General features: G+C 45.1%; 1 protein-coding gene across 1 annotated transcript in view; it reads left to right on the plus strand.

The window, feature by feature from the left end:
* The first annotated feature begins 384 nt into the window (after window positions 1-384).
* Window positions 385-21,538, plus strand: part of LOC116947608 (interleukin-17 receptor A-like) — a 37,891-nt gene continuing 16,737 nt past the window's right edge. The window contains exons 1-5 of the mRNA XM_032963553.2: window positions 385-857; window positions 11,696-11,965; window positions 13,147-13,171; window positions 15,501-15,647; window positions 21,256-21,377. Coding sequence (XP_032819444.1) covers window positions 11,756-11,965; window positions 13,147-13,171; window positions 15,501-15,647; window positions 21,256-21,377 — 504 coding nt within the window. The 5' untranslated portion in view covers window positions 385-857; window positions 11,696-11,755. The remainder of the gene's footprint in view (window positions 858-11,695; window positions 11,966-13,146; window positions 13,172-15,500; window positions 15,648-21,255; window positions 21,378-21,538) is intronic.

Genomic DNA, 21,538 nt, shown 5'->3' on the forward strand with positions numbered 1-21,538 from the left:
GATTAGATGAGTTTGGTTGTTTCGTGATTTTTGTTTTACATGCAGTAGATGGGATTCATTAAAAAGTCCAAGTGTATATTGTTCAAACCAGCACGTGGTAGAGGGCTCGCCACACTTTAAGGCACTGAGACAGTGGTATAAATTCCATTTCATGGCAGGTGCCAGGCTTTTCAAATCAGTTCAGTTCAGTGCCAGCCACTGTCGGCATTGATTATATGGATATATTTCTAATATAATAGTCCGTTATGTTGACAAATGTGTGGAATGTGTGCTACGTTCTAGAGTAGGAAAACCACAAATTATAAGCAATGTATTTGTGGCCTAAAAGTCCTGGCTGTTAATACGATGTGGCGTACACATGGTTTAAGGCACCACGGTTATAGCCTTTGGTTACGTTTGTCGACATTGTCAACATGTATACCAGGTACTCAGAAATGTGCACGTGTGAATGCATGAGAGCAATGTTTGAACAGCTTGGAAGGCTTGCATGCGTTATGAAATCATCTTGTCAATATCAGATTCATATTTGTGATTGTGCAAACATCAGCCCGAACTCAGGTCGACGAAAGCAGTCCGCCTTCGGTAATCATTAACCACAGTGACGCCACCCGCCAGGTAAGAGTGGGTTGTCTGGCAATCGGTGTTGTTTGTGTTCCGTCTAACACTTTGACTTGCACGCCTTTCTTTGCCTTCGCAACACGAGGATGTAGGCACGGTGATGCTTTGTTAAAACCTTACCGTGCGAGCATCTGTCGGCACTTATGTTAACTTATTATCTATATATATGAATCCCGACTACATTTACAGGAGGCGATGTTACGCACGTTTGGCCCAGGACTCATGGGACTTTGTTGAAAGTGAGTAACAACCGTGTTTGCTCTGCGTGGGGTGGGAGCACCGCTCTGTGAATCGGACGATCTGAGCCGTCGATTGACACGGGGTCTGTGGGTTATCGCTGTTACAGTGGAAGTAACTGCGTATTCGTTTTGCTGTTCATGTACGTATGTACGTTGAAGTTCTTTCGCGCCGTACGTAGCCAATCCAAATGTGAGTACCGGGTAATATGAAATTTGTTTAGTGTGTCCTGCAAACAATATATATACATTTCGTTATGAATAATACGTCAGCCTGTTTTTGTGGCAACATGTTCTGATGTCCATTAATTTATTCAATTACTAGCTGTGCTACCCGGCTTCGCCCGGGACTTGGGTTCACCACACCCGGCCGCCTTTGTCTCCCCAGTGGCGATGTTCACACCACAAGTTACTCGTTTGAGGCTGAGTCGACCTAGGGGAGGCCCAGGACCGGTTGAAATTATCGTCACCGGTGGTGGCCGTGAGCGGGAATCGAGCTCGGGTCGCCGGGTTCGTAGGGCGGCGCGCTAACCACTACACTACAATGCGTTACGCTTCCACACACACAGATTACACACACACAGATTACACACACAGATTACACACACACAGCGCGCTAACCACTACACTGCAATGCGTTACGCTTCCACATGCTCGAGTCACATGACAGATTTGACGTCACAGCTCACTTGCCGCGCAAAAAATATGCATTATTGAGCTCCCCACCTAAAAAAAAAGTGTAATTTTATCATTTTTGCATGGTGTACAGTCTGTAAAGTACCCACATGGCAAATTACCAGTTTGTTGCATGTCAGGAAGTACGCTAAACATTTTGAACAGACACACATAATCACAACTTTGCCTTTTATATATATGGATGTTATGTTTTAGAATCAGAATATTTAGTCAGAATCTGAATTTATCATAGAGAAATCCGATGAGCTATGAATCTCTTTTTTCACAAATGTCCAGATGGACACAAGATTAGTTAATGTACTTTTTACATTACCAATTCCAGAGTATGTGATTTCATATGACAAACTTGCTATTTTATTTTGTTCTGTAAATAAGTTATGTATATAAAAATTTGGTAATGAATAGAAGTAATATATTTCAAATGCAATATGAATAAATAAAATACACAATTCGGAAATAATTGTTGAAATCGATCTGATTCAATAATTACCCACGATAATCAATCAGAAATCTCTCTCAGCCCCGCACGTGAGGTCACTCCACATGTGCCCCCCCCCCCTCAGTAATATTCATGAGTGGGTGGATTTTTACACGAACGCAAAGGTCGAGATGAATTAAATAATTTATTATGCAAAGTCGCTTCAAATATGACGACGTTTCTTGACAGAAAGTGACGGTAAAAAAATAAATCCACGCAGCACAGTGCCACATCCGTGCGTGACGTCACTGCAAAAGAGCCCCCACCCCCCCACCCCCCTCATTAATATTCACACAAGAAGGTCGCGCACTCCACATGCCCCTCCCCTCATTAATAATCATGAGCGGGTGACGTCACTCGACATGCCGCACCCCTCCACAATAACCATGAGGGGTTGAGGTCACTCAACATACTGCACCCCTCCCCAGTAACAATTAGCGGGTGACGTCACTCCACATGGGGAAACCCCCCACCATTAATAATCATGAGCTGAATCTTGACTTAAAGCTTTCGTGACTGCAAGAATTCATATTCTTTGGGTCTTTCGGTAAAGTCACGTAGATTGGTTCAAAGAAAATAACAAAAAATTACAGAAAATATTCTTGGTTCTTTCGGTGAAGTCACGTAGATAAAAAATATAAAAAAATAAAAAATAAAACGAATACATTGAAAATAATAAAAGCAAACGAACGCACGACGTTTCGATCACAACACAAGCGGTCTTCATTATTTAAAGTTTATTTTATTATTTTTATTTCCCATGCGACTTTACCGCAAGAACCAAGAAGATGAATTCCTGCAGTCACGAAAGTTTTAAGATAACAAAATAACAAAAAAGTACGACGTTTCGATCGCAGGGCTAGTGATGTTAATGTAGGAAATTAGCATGTTAATGTGAGAGATTAGCGTGTTAATGTGAGAGATTAGCGTGTTAACGTGAGAGATTAGCATGTTAATGTGAGAGATTAGCGTGTTAATGTGAGAGATTAGCGTGTTAATGTGAGAGATTAGCGTGTTAATTTGAGAGATTAGCGTGTTAATGTGAGAGATTAGCATGTTAATGTGAGAGATTAGCGTGTTAATGTGAGAGATTAGCATGTTAATGTGAGAGATTAGCATGTTAATGTGAGAGATTAGTGTGTTATTGTGAGAGATTAGCGTGTTAATGTGAGAGAGTAGCATGTTAATGTGAGAGATTATCGTGTTAATGTGAGAGATTAGCATGTTGATATGAGAGATTAGCATGTTAATGTGAGAGATTAGCATGTTAATGTAAGAAATTAGCGTGTTAATGTGAAAGATTAGCATGTTAATGTGTGTTATTAACATGCTAATCTCTTTTAGCATGTTGATATGAGAGATTAGCATGTTAATGTGAGAGATTAGCATGTTAATGTGAGAGATTAGCATGTTAATGTAAGAAATTAGCATGTTAATGTGACAGATTAGCATGTTAATGTATGTTATTAACATGCTAATCTCTCACATTAACACGCTAATATCTCACATTAACATACTAATATCTCACATTAACACGCTAATCTCTCACATTAACACGCTAATCTGTCACATTAACACGTTCATCTCTCACATTAACATCTAATCTCTCACGTTAACATGCTAATCTCTCACATTAACATGCTAATCTCTCACGTTAACATGCTAATCTCTCACATTAACATCTAATCTCTCACATTAACATGCTAATCTCTCACGTTAACATGCTAATCTCTCACATTAACACGCTAATCTCTCACATTAACACGCTAATCTCTCACATTAACATGTTGATCTTTCACATTAACATGCTAATATCTCACATTAACATGCTAATCTCTCACGTTAACATGCTAATCTCTCACATTAACATAATCACCTCGTTGTGGACGTTGCCCTCGTCGTGGATGTCTCCCTCCGATCTTACATTAACATTATGCTAATTTCTCACATTAACATAACTAGCCCCGCCCACTTCGTGTATGACCCTTGGGCTACACCCATTTTAGACTTTTAAAACAGCCTGCCTCAGCAGCTTTCCCCCTCCTTTTTCTCCCTGATGACGAACGCTTGCGTTGCGATCGAAACGTCGCATTCTTTTGTTGCTTTTTTGCTATTTTCTTTGAACCTATCTACGCGACTTTACCCAAAGACCCAAAGAATAATCATGAGTTGAACAATTTTTCTATTGAATATTTCAGATTTGCTGCAATATACACCCGTCCTTGGACGGGCAAAAAAGCGAGTAATAATACGTTAGCCCTTCATCAACCCACTATTGCATCAATGCCTCCTCGCACTTGTGTTGGCCATGGAGGTTCACTGAGCACACTTGACCAATGCTGGCCAGTTCAGGTTCGAGAAGTGAGAAGGCTCAGGACCAGCTCAGATATCACTTCGTAACTGGCGTTAGCCAGGGGCCTGTAATCAAGCCCACTTTGCATCATTTACAACGCAGTGTGTTAACCACCGTGTCACTGCCCCTAGCTTCTGATTAAAAGTGCAGATTGTGTTTTTTTTGCAACATATTACAGTGAAGCTAGCGTGTTTCTTTCATTCTAGATGGATAAAACAAAACAGCACGCTCCATGACGTCCACATACACATGCGTCTCTTGCCGTTTATTAAATAAGACGAGACACATCGTTGCTGTTGCTGCTGCTGCTGCATGAGCACTTGAGAGTGTGCATGAATTGTAAAGAAAATTCCCCTCGACGGCTGAATCCCCTGTGACGACGCGATTACACTGTGGCTGTACGAATTCATCCACTGCAAAGTCTGATCATCGTTTGCGTTCTGGAAGGAATTACATCGTCTTGCGCCTTTAATAGACACTTGCTGACAATTGCCCCGATAAGTGCACAAGGCTCGCATATATTTGCGTGTGTGCAAACATTCTGTTTTTGCCCCGTTCAGTCTGAAAAGACTGAAGTCATTAATATATTTTCACCGATGAATATACTACCGTGGTGTAATGGTTGCCATGCTAGACTTGCAATCCACAGATGGACAGTTCCACCTCCAGGGCGCAGTCGTGGAGACAACTAGTTGCCTCTGTGAATGTGTAGGTTTTGACTTTAACATAGCCATTCCTGTGACCAGTCACAAGCTAATCCCTTAGCTATTTCAATGCTAAATTACTAGTTGCCTCTGTTGATGTGTAGGTTCTGACTTTAACATAGCCATTCCTGTGACCAGTCACAAGCAAATCCCTTAGCTATTTCAATGCTAAATTACTAGTTGCCTCTGTGGATGTGTAGGTTTTGACTTTAACATAGCCATTCCTGTAACCAGTCACAAGCTAATCCCTCAGCTATTTGATATGTAAACCCCTTTGTCAAGGTGCCAGCTTAAAAGTCGCTACGAATCTTAACATCGTTCATTGAAGCTCTGTCGTCCCGACAGGTCTGTTCCTTTCACCTAAAGACGGCCGCTTGCGTTGTGGCCGAAACGTCGTGAGAATTTTATTGTGCTTTTTTATTATTTTATTCTCATTCTACGTGGTGACTTTACTGAAATAACCAAAGATAACGATTGGGGATGTTTATTAAATCCCTCCATCTTTCTCTCCACCCAGCAGTCGAAATGGGTTCACCACACTTAATCAGTCACCAGGCCACATATTTGGTGTCGGGTACGTAGGTCTGAACTATATCCCAGCATACATAGCCAACCGTGCCAATCAGAGGTGTCTGGCCAGCGTGTAAGAGTAGGAGAAATACTCTCTAGTAAGAGCTGTCTGGAGCTCCCTCTAGTGTGCAGGCCTTTTGACCAGCAGTGGTGTTAGCCAGGAATTTCAATACTGCACCTTTACCCTTCTTAGTACTGTACTGTGATTGCACCTAATCCTCAACATGGGGCCATCCTGCGAGCCACACGCAGTTGGTTTCTCTTTCAGCATGTGCACAGGCTCTTTACAGCTTGTATAGCTTTCGAGCAGACTGCATTATTTATGGATTATATGTATAGCTCATGTATTAACTCCCCGTGAAGGCGTCACACAAATGCTTTGAAGCCATATATTGTACGTACCCGTATGCATGTTGAACTTCTTTCGCTCCGTGCATTGCCAACCGTGCTAATCAAAGGTTCGGGGGAAGGACAACAAACTAAACACAAAAAGCAGTTATAAAGGAATGAGTTTTCAATCTAGTTTTAAAAGTGCATAGCTCCAGTAGCTTGCTAATATCGGAAGGAAGAGCGTTCCAGACGGCCGCAGAAGTGCTTCTGAAAGCGCGCGATTCGGTGACCACCGTCTTTGTTCGATGGTGGGAGTCGCCGTGCAAAGCCTCGCCGAGTCTCTATTGTGACGGTTGACCCACTCGGAATCTTACACCAAATACCTTGCCCTGGGTGGGTGAAGTTATATGGAGGAGTTGGAGGAGGAAACCGGAGAAACCGGAGCGTGCGGGGAAATAAACTAGAAACTACTCTTTGTTTTTTTCGGTAAAGTCACGTATAAATAAGAAATAATAAAATAACATAATAGCGTACGACGTTTCGGTTGCAACACAAGCAGCCATCATCAGGTACAGAAGAGCTAAATTTAAGAGAGAGGGGAAACACATAACCCCAGATGTATATACAGACACCCAAGTAGGGGGAACTAACACAGATACAACAGGGGACACAGAGAGAGAAGCATATCAGACAAACAGGGTTTAGCAAAATTTTGGAAACCATATAAAGCAACACAGACGGTCGGTTATTTTATTATTTCTTATTTATACGTGACTTTACGAAAGCTTCAAATCAAGTCTAAACTAGAAACTTTTTTTTTATTTTACCAGGTGAGGCCCACTGACCTACAGAGCCATTTTTTTCAGAAGCTACCTGGCCACAAGTGGCATCTCAACGAAGTGGCTTCTCATGTGGACATTTATAGCAGCAGCCAGATACTCTGGATGCGCGATGCTGATTCGAAACGTGGAGGGGAAAACCAGAGGACCCGGAGAAAAATTCACACGCCCATGGAGAGACAGAGAGAGAGAGAGAAACGCAAACTCCAAATACACAGCAGGCGTCAGGGTCGGAATCAAACCCTCGACTTCCTGTAGAGCAGGCGAAGTAGTTAACATCTCGCCTCCGTGGTGGCCACGCGTGCACGAGACGAACGTTTGTCCGCGGTGCACTCGGAGACAGCCAAAGCTCGGCTTGCGGTGCTCCTCCTGGGACACCTCCCCACCCGCAGCCACCCGGTGGGACGGTTTCCGTGTGCCTAGTGGCTCCTGCTGTAATTGGAAATTGAGGAACTCCACTCGCTTGTGGTGCATTCGCTGTCAAAAAAACAAACGCGTCACCGCGCACGCCATCTGCTTCGCAGAGGACATTAAAGATTGGAAACGGCGTTGTTCGAAACGAGAAGGCCTACTACACCTTGCGTGGCGGCGTCACGGCCCGAACGTCACACCTTTGTTCAACGTCAAGTGCAAATGTGCCACGTGGAATTTTGGCGTCTAAGTTTACGAGCAATTTGGTCATTCCTAACGTAAATAGCGTGGCCGGTGGTGAGAATTCAGAAGCCGATTCCGGCACGGGGGCTAAGTGGTGAGAGAGCGATGCCACGTGTGTTTGCCAAGCCAGCGAATCCATCGTGGAGAGCACTGATCTCGCTCGCCCAATACCGAGACAAGTGCGCGACTTTCGCTAATTCCCCGTTGCATGGGGGATGCCGCCGCGGCGTGGCCCTTATCAAGCTGGACTCGCGATCCAGAGGTCGAAGGTTCGATCTCTCGGAGTGGCAGTCTAAGCAATGGGAAAGTCGTTTTTAGTTGTCCCCGTCTCTGTCCACCCGGCATTATAATTGGGATCGTCGATCGGTATGGGTCGCGTGCGGTGGGGTATAAGTCGGTTTTCCCACCTCTTCCAAGATGTTTTACCGGCGTGGAAGAGTAGGCCAAATTACCCTCTACAGGGCCTTTCCAGAGCCCCCTGCTGTTGAGGCCCTTCTGCCAGCCATGGTGTAAACAAGAAATTGTAAGGATGCACCTTTGCCTATCTATTACATGATCAATTTGTAGTGAGTCCAACTGAGTCACAGACGTTATTTTGGGAGCAACACTATTTATTCCACATTAACACAACACGATCTACACTCGGGTCTCGAATGCCCATCTAAGCACGCTACGGCAGAGATAGACACGGTTCGCTATCCCGGTCCAGACCACGAGCTGGGTCCCAGACCACGTGGCTAGAGGCTTCTTCTCCCCGACGTGGATCTTCTTCACACCGACACACGAAGAACCCCGAGCTCCTCACGGGGCCCTCCTTATATGCCCCCCGGGCTGGGGCTGGCTCCGCCCTTCACTCCGCCCACCCTCCAGGCCTCTCGAGCTCCTTCTCGAAGGTTCCCGAGAGCTCCTTTGGACCACGTGACCGCCCCACGGCCCACGTCCACCCGGTGGCCCCCCTCCAATATCGTCCGGTCACGTGACAGCAGGTCAACCAGCGTATCGTGCCCCAAGGTAGCCCTGTGCTGGCTGGCTGACACGTCCTCTCGCTCCCTCACCGGGAGCCCGCACCGCACACTGCTCGCGGTGCCCCCACGCTGACCAGCGCTCATCCAAACCCCGCTAGGCTGGTGGTACTACATCCCGTAACCCGGGCTGCCCGTAATGACAACACATTACCGGCCGTGGCTTCGCAAGCCCCGGCACCATACAGTGACAAGCACAGTCACTGCAAATTCACAATCATACAAACATCATTGGTATATCCGCCACTCGTGGGAGTTCTATTTGGTGGTTTTATGATTCCATTCATGGAGATAAACCGCCCGCATTGAGCTGCCATGAGGTTGCAAACTGCTCCGAGTAACAAAGAGTTGGCTTATAATAATAGGGTTTTTCCCCTTTTTTCTGGCAACAAAACTGGAACCTTTTTACTAGGATTCATGTCTGCATTAACCACAATACCTGCAGTCAAAATGCAAACAAAAAACATACTATGATAATATATGCATTGTCCTTGAAACTGATTGGTTTCAATTTTGTTGCCAGAAAAAAGGGGAAAAACCCAATGACATTTTGGTACTGGCAAAGGAGGTCTAATGATGAAAGAGTTGGCTGTGAAATGTCACCGCTATCCTGTGCTTAATAAAATTGCTAGCACGCAACGCCACTCATCGTCTTTTATTTAAGATGATTCAGACAGCTCGCTGTCTTCATGCTATGCAGATATCTCTTTTTATACATAATCTTTTATATATTTGCCCCGGTGTCATTTAAAAAGACAAATCTCTATTCCTTCGCTGAAACTCTGACTGACAGCTGAGTGAGACATCATGCTGGATCACTAATTTAGTTTTCAGTTACTTTCTCAGTAATGCTTGCCCCAGCCCTGTCAACAGCATCAGCTCTGCGATCAGCCAAATGTGCCGATCCACCCCCAACTCTGTTGTTGATGTACCATGCGGAGCCAGCGAGAGGTCAGGTGGGCCATTTTGTGTTGGGCCTTTGATCCAAGAGGGCATCACAGGGGGGGCCTGAGAAAGGGCAGAGGAGGGGCCCCATCTTGGCATTTTGCCCCAGGCCTCCATAAAATCTTTCTAGAATTCCTGTCGCTATGCTGGTCCAATTATCACGATTACCGTGGTAAGACGGTGCTACAATATCCTGCACATTATAATACAGTATTCCCCTCATTATTCGCGAGGGGCAAGTTCTGCAGATGCTCGTGAATAGCAAATTTCGCAGATAATGATATTGGCCTACGAAAACCTATCTTTTTTTAATGAATTCCCTTAAATAAATACATGAAGAAGCTATTAAATACGTGAACATTATCATATTAACACATCACTTCATAGAATCACTTCATCTCTCATTATTTTATCTCCTATTTTTATCTCATCTTTTTATCTACATCACATTCTCTCTCTCGTCACTTTCTCTCGTGTAGAGTCGCGGACAGCCAAAATCGCAGACAGAAAGTCCGTGAATAACGGGGGAATATTGTACCCGCAATAAATCGTATCACACATTTTGCTGAATATCGTTCTGTCATGATTATCATTGCTGCTCATTCACATTTGCGTGAATATTTTGCTTCCTGAAAATATATTTATACAGTAACAAAGGCACACTGAATACAGCTCTACATGAATGGCTATACATCCATAAAATTGGTACTCTGTAAAACTATTTATAGAGCTTTTGACAGCATAGCAGTCCTACATGTATGCGTTTAAGTAGTTTAATAATTTTCTGCATAAGTGTGGTATAGATTGTAAAGTTGCAATGAATAGAAGACCTACGTCGAGCGAAGTGCAGTTTAATGTACTGGAAGTAAAGCAAAGCACAAACACAATACAAGAAAAATTGAAAATGCAGTTGCAAAGTTACGATGGGACAATTACGCCGTATTAATCACAACGAGGTGAAAATGCATATCGGATCATGTCCCCGAAAATGTATATCTTGAAAGTCTGAGCAAATCTAAATCTGCGGTGGCACTTTAAACGCACGGTGTAAACTGCCCTGGTATATCTCGTCAAACCTGCGACACAATGAGTAACCCTCTTCACGTGCCCTGGAGACAACCCAAGCGTTTGAACTCGAGATCTTATGGGTGCTGGCTCAACATATTGACATTGATTGGGTTTCGTAACCAGAGACACTCTGCCCACTCTCACAGGACATGGTCTGCTCGATTTTCACGTCAGCCGTAACCTCTGTGTTATGATTGGGGCTCCATTAAGTCTCAGCGTTTGTGATGGGTGTCATCGAATCAAAGCACTTAATCGGAAGTAGCTAATAACTGCTACTCCAACGTGTACTGATAGTGTATCGTTGCACCAGCCGTGTAGACCGCAGTGTTTGAGCAACAGAAGAACACAGGGAAACAGCTGTTGATATGGTGTGCAGTTTAAATGGAGATGCATGGCACGTAAGTAATTCGGCAATGCAATCTTTTGATACAGTCAATCGCTGATTATTTCTCAAAAAGTGCAATTCACAAAAGGTATCAATGCGCCTATCACAACAAATCTAATCTAAGTTGACATACAAGCCTGTTCTTAAGTGCCAATTATACGTTTTGACAGCATTTATACTCCTAAAACATAAGATCCGACAACATCTTTTGTAAATATCAGGAGGTGACTTGAAGCAAGCCGAGGGCTCGACTGTAACTCGCGTGGGTCCTGTGCTGACAACACAAACATCAACAAACAAACATCAACAAACAAACATCAACAAACAAACAACAACAAACAAACATCAACAAACAAACATCAACAAACAAACAACAACAAACAAACAACAACAAACAAACATCAACAAACAAACATCAACAAAAAAAACATCAACAACAAACAAAAAACATCAACAAACATCAACAAACAAACAACAACAAACAAACATCAACAAACAAACAACAACAAACAGACATCAACAAACCAACAATAAACAACAACAAACAAACATCAACAAACAAAACAACAACAAACAACAACAAACAAACATCAACAAAACAACAACAAACAAACATCAACAAAACAACAACAAACATCAACAAACAAACAACAACAAACAAACATCAACAAACCAACAACAACAAACAACAACAAACAAACATCAACAAACAACAAACAACAACAAACAAACCCTGGCTTCCGCGCCCAAACCCACCCACCCCCCTCCCTCTCCGATCTCGTGAAATGATTCCGCAGGGCTTCTGGGCGCGCGCGCCGCGTTCACGCACCGTTGACGACACCCGCGACGCACCACCGATGATGAACGTGAAAAGGAACCCCAAGCAGCATCATCATCAGCATCATCATCAGCATCATCAGCATCAGCAGCACCTGACGCTGTTGCTGCCGCTGCTCCTGCGCTTTTGCGTGGCGGCGCTGTGCCTTCGCCGCCAGGCACCGCACGGGCACGCCGCCACGGTCTGCGGGCGCGGCGTGCAACTACGGCACACCGATTGCTCACAGCCGGTAAGAGCCCGCGCTGCGCCGACGCTCAGCAACTCATCCGTGCCGGCTCGCAAACGACGCGGTGGGGCGGCGCGCTAGTTTTGTTGCACGGCGCGCTAGTTTTGCTGCACGGCGCGCTAGTTTTTGCTGCACAGCGCGCTAGTTTTGTTGCCCGGCGCGCTAGTTTTGTTGCACGGCGCGCTAGTTTTTGCTGCACGGCGCGCTAGTTTTGTTGCACGGCGCGCTAGTTTTGTTGCACGGCGCGCTAGTTTTGCTGCACGGCGCGCTAGTTTTGTTGCACGGCGCGCTAGTTTTGTTGCACGGCGCGCTAGTTTTGTTGCACGGCGCGCTAGTTTTGCTGCACGGCGCGCTAGTTCTGCTGCACGGCGCGCTAGTTTTGTTGCACGGCGCGCTAGTTTTGCTGCACGGCGCGCTAGTTTTGTTGCACGGCGCGTTAGTTTTGTTGCACGGCGCGCTAGTTTTGTTGCACGGCGCGCCAGTTTTGTTGCACGGCGCGCTAGTTTTGTTGCACGGCGCGCCAGTTTTGTTGCACGGCGCGCTAGTTTTGTTGCACGGCGCGCTAGTTTTGTTGCACGGCGCGCTAGTTTTGTTGCACGGCGCGCTAGTTTTGTTGCACGGCGCGTTAGTTTTGTTGCACGGCGCGCTAGTTTTGTTGCACGGCGCGCTAGTTTTGTTGCACGGCGCGCTAGTTTTTGCTGCACGGCGCGCTAGTTTTGTTCCTCTGCGCGCTAGTTTTGTTGCACGGCGCGCTAGTTTTGTTACACGGCGCGCTAGTTTTGCTGCACGGCGCGCTAGTTTTGCTGCACGGCGCGCTAGTTTTGTTGCACGGCGCGCCAGTTTTGTTGCACGGCGCGCTAGTTTTTGCTGCACGGCGCGCTAGTTTTGTTGCACGGCGCGCTAGTTTTGTTGCACGGCGCGCTAGTTTTGTTGCACGGCGCGCCAGTTTTGTTGCACGGCGCGCTAGTTTTGTTGCACGGCGCGCTAGTTTTGTTGCACGGCGCGCGTTGTTGGCGACAGGGCGTTTGGGGAGCAGCGGCGTCGTTCGTCCCGCGCGGTCTTCAATCTCCGGCCGGCAATAAAATAAAAAAAAATTGAATTTTGCCCATTTTTTAAAGCGGTAAAAAAAATGATGTTGTTGTTGTTGTGGTTGTTGTTGTTGTTGTGTGTGTGTCGCTTTGCAGGGAATTGTTTGTACAATGCGAGAAGGTAAGGGACGCTGTTATTGATTGCATATTTGCTTATCGTCTGCGCGATAAGGCACACGGGTAATGAAATTACCAACAGTTGATGCATTATGGCCTATGCGGTACAAATGTTTCACGATACATTACCGTCTGTGATTTTTATTTTTGCAAATCTTTTAAAATGGTGATGCATTGACGTGGCAAAATCGGCGTTTATGTTTAACCATCATTCTAAGAGGGGTATGAAGGGGGGGGGGAAAGCTTAATTACATCATTTAGCAATGTTACAGGTGTTATATCACTCTTGTAGAAGGCTGCCACGTTTTCCACAGACCAAACCCAGACATTTCTCAGTCAGTAAAATGTAATAAAGTTCAACACAACGCCACCAGATCTCGGGAAAGAATCAATTCCTGCCGTCAGACACACAGATGCCAATTCCCAGACTGCCCGAGTAAAACCTGGGCAGGTGGCTAGAAAATGTTAACTACTTTGCCTGGTATACAGGAGATTGTGGGTTAGATCCCGACCCTGATACCTGCTGTATATTTAAAGTTTGCGTGTCTCTCTCCCCGTGGTCACGTGGGGTTTTTTTCCGGGTCCTCCGGTTTTTCCCTCCACATTTAAAATCAACAACACTCGTTCAGAGTCTTTGGCTGCTACAAAAGCCCACGTGTTGAGCCACTTCGTTGAGCTATGACTTGTAGCCAGGTCACGTCCGCAAACGAGCTCAGTGGGCCTTACCTGATCAAATAGAAACAAATTTCAGTTTAAATAATTTAAGTTTATATTACCACTCTACTTTTGCAAGGGTGACCTAAATAGTGCACTTACACAAGACTCAAAAACAAGTGGTGACAGAGGCAGCTCGGTCGGTACCTGCCACAAAATCCTCTGTCTGGTTTCCCCACAACACGAGGGAATGACTCATTTGGTGAACAAATATAAAACACTCACCTCGGGTTACACAGATTACTTTTTAATTCGTGGATTATAGATGTTCCAAACAGTATAACTACTGCCAAGATGATTGTTTAAGAAAATTTTTTCATGTTTTTTTTAAATCTGAGAGTATAAAAAAGTCTTCTGCTTTAACCCAAATCCAAAACACACGTATGTCGTATTATTTTTATTATCAGTATCCGTGACTTTATGTAACACCTTGAAATTAGTTTCATTAATAACTTATGGGTCTAATGCCTCCTCCCATCAGAATATCAGGACACTAGGTGGACAATGTAGATACGCTACAGTGCCACACTGTAGATATGAACTCTACTTCTTGATGATTATTTATTTTTGTACTGGCAAATAAAGCAGCAGCAAACTGCAATTAATATGTATGTTTCTACTGATGAAAAATAAGAATGTGTTTTAGCTTTCTGGCAATAAAACAGGTGCTGAGATGTTCAAACACCAACTAGATACCTCTTGCAAGGAATCAAGTCTGCATTAACCACACATACTTGTGGTGAACACGCAAACAAACATGCTCCGATCATTATAAATGCATTGCCTTTGAAACTGATTGGCCTACACCAGAGACAACCTTCTTTATGACCTCGTCTCACCACCAGTGTCAGACCAGAGAACAACGCCAAAAATCTAACAGTAAAGAGACACTGTAAGTATCAGAACACGTTAAGCTCTGGTCGAGCAGTTTTATCGATGGGACCTTTTTGCCAGTATCCAACATGATTAAAAATAAGAATAGGGTTTTACCCTTCCTGGCAATAAAGCAGGTGTTAAGATGTTCAAGCATGAAACAGATACCCTTTTTGTATGTTTGCACTGCTTGGCGAACGGTTCAACGTTGGTTGTCTGATGAAACTTCTCAAATGCAAGGAAGGGACGCTTTGACCTAAATTACGAGGGTTTGATTTTGATTTTTTTTTTTCCCGAGCGCCGGCGATGATGACGACAACGAGCAAACCGTGACCTGATTTGGTCTGCACATTTTATGTCTCTCGCCTTGGCAGTCGACATTGCCACTTGTCTTTGCCCGTTGTGAAGTGGTCATTGAAAAAATAAAAACCACCGTGACATCATTCGTGGGTATTATTACCAGTTGCATTTTCAAAGCTGCCCACGGATTGCTTTAAAATGCCACGAATTCTCTCAACCTAAATGCACATCTCCTTTGCAAAAGTCATCGGTTATTATCGCTGGCTTCCCACCCGGCTGGATCTTTTTCGTATTGAAACGTGGCAGGCAATGCTGGTAATTGACGCACTTTTTTTTCTGCTATCAATCTCTCAGTGGCACAATCTTTATTGGTGTCAGGCAGCATTTGCCGCCCCTTCCTGTGGGCCCTGGTGGTGGTGTGCTGTGTGCGCTGCGTGGTCTTACAGCGGCGGCCAATCACCACAGCTGGTCCACGCCGGCACAGTGGACGCCCTCTGCCCCACGCTCTCTGAGCCTGAGCGTGGTCGTCGCTCCGGGTGCCGGTGGACGTGGCACTCCTTGGCTCCGTGCAAGCTGGGAGGTCATTCCAGACGGTGAGGGATTCACTGAAGCGTCGCAACCTCCGAGCAGCACGGTTGGCTACGTGCGAAAGAAGTTCAACGTACGTACGTACGTAGAACTTCTTTCGCACCGTGCGTAGCCAGCCGTGTTAATCGGAGGTTGAGGGGTGGGAAGGAATCAGAGGTGCGGGGGGAAAGGCTACATACGGTGCGAAATACGTTCAACATACATACAGAATGTACATTACCTCATGGTTCATCATCAGCCATGGTCAATCCACTGCTGGATGAAGACATCCCCCAAAACCACCGCCACCACTCGCAGAGCTGCGATGTGATAACCCACCTGAAGCACACGTACGGACTTCACCGCTCCATCTCCTCAGTGGGATGTGGTCTGGGTTGCTTTCAATGTTTTGACTGCCACTCAATGCCTACGCTCGACATTGGGGGCACCGTCCCTTCTCGCCGCGTTGTCCTGCCCAAGCGGTTTGGGAAAGCGCTCTACATGGGCTTGTGAAGGGAAAGTGGCTGAGGCAATACCTGTTAAATGAAGAATAACACCAATGTAAAATCTCTTTGGCCCAGACAAATTACATATTCCACGAGAACTGAGCCTGCAGAAGAAATGTATTTTTAAAAAAACAACATGAAGGCAGTAATTTCTTTACGAATAACACACCTGCTACTTAATTCATTAAATCACCGTGACTCAATAACGATATTTTCTTTACAGAATCAAAGGTAAGTTTAAAGCAATCATGTCATTCACGTGAATGTATCCCATCACGTTTGTACCATGCTGGTTACTAAAAGTGTGGCTTCAGATATCCCTTGCGTAAAACACACTTCACTGTGGTCCATGGGTGACCGCCTTATCAGAATAAACAACATTTAATGAAAAGGATGAAAGGGTGAGGCTGATGTGTACTCGGGAGAGCCAAAGGTGGCGGAATTGTAATGAGTTGGACCAAAGGGCTGTTAAAGTTAAGGTTGAAGATAACTCGGAAATGCGAGTTTTAACAGGTAACCAAACACATTGCACGTTCCACCTCCCTTCACCACACATCTTGGTCACCTCCTAGGAGAGTGTCACTGAACGTTGCGTGACTGCTGGCACACAAAGCACAAGTTCGGCTCCAGTTGTAATCCTGTGGAGGGTGGAGCACTGAGTTGCTAGCCCACAACACTTGACAGACATCAGCGTGATGCAATCTGGATGGTTGATAATCCATTACGCACTGATTCACTGCAGGCAGTCACTCGCCACTGTCGTCTCCTTAACACTCCTCTCTTGCTGCTACCACGTGGACTGCTCCTGCACCCAAGCTGCTTCCTCGGCGTACCAGACCGCCTCTCTCGTCAATACTTTGTTGAACCTCCACATTGCAGGAGAAGTCACGTACAGTACTCAACTTTGGAATTCCCTCCCATTGCCTCGTTTCCCAAGTACTTACAGCGAGGGAAAAAAGTATTTGATCCCCTGCTGATTTTGTACGTTTGCCCACTGACAAAGAAATGATCAGTCTACCATTTTAATGGTAGGTTTATTTGAACAGTGAGAGACAGAATAACAACAACAAAAATCCAGAAAAACGCATGTTAAAAAATGTTATAAATTGATTTGCATTTTAATGAGAGAAATAAGTATTTGACCCCTCTGCAAAACATGACTTAGTACTTGGTGGCAAAACCCTTGTTGGCAATCGCAGAGGTCAGACGTTTCTTGTAGTTGGCCACCAGGTTTGCACACATCTCAGGAGGGATTTTGTCCAACTCCTCTTTGCAGATCTTCTCCAAGTCGTTAAGGTTTCGAGGCTGACGTTTGGCAACTCAAACCTTCAGCTCCCTCCACAGATTTTCTATGGGAATAAGGTCTGGAGACTGGCTAGGCCACTCCAGGACCTTAATGTGCTTCTTCTTGTGCCACTCCTTTGTTGCCTTGGCCGTGTGTTTTGGGTCATTGTCATGCTGGAATACCCATCCACGACCCATTTTCAATGCCCTGGCTGAGGAAAGGAGGTTCTCACCCAAGATTTGACGGTACATGGCCCCGTCCATCGTCCCTTTGATGCGGTGAAGTTGTCCTGTCCCCTTAGCAGAAAAACACCCCCAAAGCATAATTTTTCCACCTCCATGTTTGACGGTGGGGATGGTGTTCTTGGGGTCATAGGCAGCATTCCTCCTCCTCCAAACATGGCGAGTTGAGTTGATGCCAAAGAGCTCCATTTTGGTCTCATCTGACCACAACACTTTCACCCAGTTGTCCTCTGAATCATTCAGATGTTCATTGGCAAACTTCAGACGGGCATGTATATGTGCTTTCTTGAGCAGGGGGGCCTTGCGGGCGCTGCAGGATTTCAGTCCTTCACGGCGTAGTATGTTACCAATTGTTTTCTTGGTGACTATGATCCCAGCTGCCTTGAGATCATTGACAATATCCTCCCGTGTAGTTCTGGGCTGATTCCTCACCGTTCTCATGATCATTGCAACTCCACGAGGTGAGATCTTGCATGGAGCCCCAGGCCGAGGGAGATTGACAGTTCTTTTGTGTTTCTTCCATTTGCGAATAATCGCACCAACTGTTGTCACCTTCTCACCAAGCTGCTTGGCAATGGTCTTGTAGCCCATTCCAGCCTTGTATAGGTCTACAATCTTGTCCCTGACATCCTTGGAGAGCTCTTTGGTCTTGGCCATGGTGGAGAGTTTGGAATCTGATACATTGATTGCTTCTGTTGGCAGGTGCCTTTTATACAGGTAACAAGCTGAGATTAGGAACACTCCCTTTAAAAGTGTGCTCCTAATATCAGCTCGTTACCTGTATAAAAGACACCTGGGAGCCAGAAATCTTTCTGATTGAGAGGGGGTCAAATACTTATTTCCCTCATTAAAATGCTAATCAATTTATAACATTTTTGACATGCGTTTTTCTGGATTTTGTTGTTATTCTGTCTCTCACTGTTCAAATAAACCTACCATTAAAATTACAGACTGATCATTTCTTCGTCAGTGGGCAAACGTACAAAATCAGCAGAGGATCAAATACTTTTTTCCCTCACTGTAGAAACTTGCTCAATTCAAGAAGTGCATTAATTCATGTTCATGCTACCTTAACTGATAATTATAATTTTATCCAGCGTCATTCATAACACTTGCATATCAAAACGTTGAACACTTCGAATAACATTAACATCAAAGACAACACAGAGACACAACACAGAGACACAACACAGAGACACAGCACAGAAACAGAACACAGAGACACAACACAGAGACACAACAAACAGACACAACACAGACACAACACAGAGACACATAGACACAGCACAGAGACATAACACAGAGACACAATACAGACACACACCACAGAGACACAACACAGAGACACAACACACAAACACAATACAGACACAACACAGAGACACATAGACACAGCACAGAGACATAACACAGAGACACAACACAGAGACAACACAGAGACAACACAGAGACACACCACAGATACACAACACAGAGACACAACACAGAGACGCAACACAGAGACACAGAGACACAGCACAGAGACACAACACAGAGACACAACACAGAGATACAACACACAGACACAACACAGACACAACACAGAGACACATAGACACAGCACAGAGACATAACACAGAGACACAACACAGAGACACACCACAGAGACACAACACAGAGACACAACACACAGACACAACACAGACACAACATAGAGACACATAGACACAGCACAGAGACATAACACAGAGACACAACACAGAGACAACACAGAGACACACCACAGATACACAACACAGAGATACAACACAGAGACACAACACAGAGACACAGAGACACAGCACAGAGACACAACACAGAGACACAACACAGAGATACAACACACAGACACAACACAGACACAACACAGAGACACAGAGACACAGAGACACAACACAGAGACACACCACAGAGACACAACACAAAGACACAACACAGACACAACACAGAGACACAGCACAGAGACACAGAGACACAGAGACACACCACAGAGACACACCACAGAGACACAACACAGAGACACAACACAGAGACACCGAGACACAGCACAGAGACACAGAGACACACCACAGAGACACAGCACAGAGACACACCACAGAGACACTGAGACACAACACAGAGACACAGCACAGAGACACAACACAGAGACACAGAGACACAACACAGAGACACAACACACAGACACAACACAGAGACACAGCACAGAGACACAACACAGAGACAACACAGAGACACAACACAGAGACACCGAGACACAACACAGAGACAACACAGAGACACAGAGACACACCACAGAGACACACCACAGAGACAACACAGAGACACAACACAGATACACAACACAAAGACACAACACAGAGACACAACACAGAGACACAGAGACACAGCACAGAGACACAGAGACACACCACAGAGACACAACACAAAGACACAACACAGACACAACAGAGAGACACAGCACAGAGACACAGAGACACACCACAGAGACACACCACAGAGACATAACACAGAGACACAACACAGAGACACCGAGACACAGCACAGAGACACAGAGACACATCACAGAGACACAGCACAGAGACACAGCACAGAGACACACCACAGAGACACTGAGACACAACACAGAGACACAGCACAGAGACACACCACAGAGACACAACACAGAGACACAACACAGAGAAGCAACACGAAAACGATCAAGGCTACACAGGTGAGCACAACACGAACCAACGTACACGATCAAGGGTACAAAGGTGGCAGTTGGCGGTTTGGTAATGTTGAACCAAGATAAAGGGCTCTCCGATGTATAAGTGGGTCGATTTCTTTATCAGTTTGTGCGTGTTCAGCGCTTATCATTTCCAGTCAATAAAAACAAATGCGTGGAACACTTCGCACCAAGGGTTTTATGAATCGCGCGTAGAATCTCACGCAGTGTCTACTCCATTATTCCCACGGTTAGAATGTTCTGTCTGGTCTCTCAATTGAGAGGTGCTTTTCAAAATCTCGGATTTCTTCAAAGTCAACACTGCCTTTTTTATATATATAGAATCGCGTTTGCTGACATCTTGCTCGACATATTCACTCTCGAACCACTGCTAAGAGGCGGGGTGAACTTTGAGAAGCCATCGCTATACAAGCGCCTCGTTTTCACTTGTACAATATAACAGCAGGCCACACCACGCCAGCTTATGGCTGTGTTGCTCAGGCCTCTTGCCAGGCCAATGGAGGGAATATCGGAGTGCACGTGCCCCTTGTTCAGCAATCACTGTAGCGCAATGGGTTGCTCAGGTTCCAAGCTGAAAGAAAAAAACGATCGCTAAAATTCTTCGTAATAAATTGATACTCTGCTGGGCGCTGCTGTGGTGTAAAGTTGGTGTCACACTGGACTTACATTTTTTATATTCTCTTGTTATTTGAATGTCTCGTCTGCAGTACACACATTACAACAATACTTGTTAGACCTTTGAAATACTGTTCTAGCCACAATGTTCTTGAATTACTTAAATGTTCATGAGTATGGTAGGGGTTGTAATGCGATATTTTCTAATACTCTGTGTTTATGATGCCATGTTTTTTGTATCAGGAAGCATAAATCATTTGGATGGTGCAGAGCTAATCATCACCCATGGCTCAAAAAGTCACCACATCATCTTCAACTTTAGCAAAGTCCCCTTCCCCAGGCGAAATACACAACTGGGACAAAATGTAAGACCATTACACAATGCCCACATTGTAGTGAGTTCTTGCTTAAAGTCCATGCGGTTTGTTAATCTGTTAAGTTCAAAGGATGATGGTTTACTTGTGTTTGATTAGATGCACATATACCCCTTTATGATGCTAAGACTTTGTCTACCCAGGTGTCTACC

Source organism: Petromyzon marinus, chromosome 30 (assembly GCF_048934315.1).
Source record: "Petromyzon marinus isolate PM22_M1 ecotype Great Lakes invasive population chromosome 30, UKy_Petmar_22M1.pri1.0, whole genome shotgun sequence".
Lineage (NCBI taxonomy): Eukaryota > Metazoa > Chordata > Hyperoartia > Petromyzontiformes > Petromyzontidae > Petromyzon > Petromyzon marinus.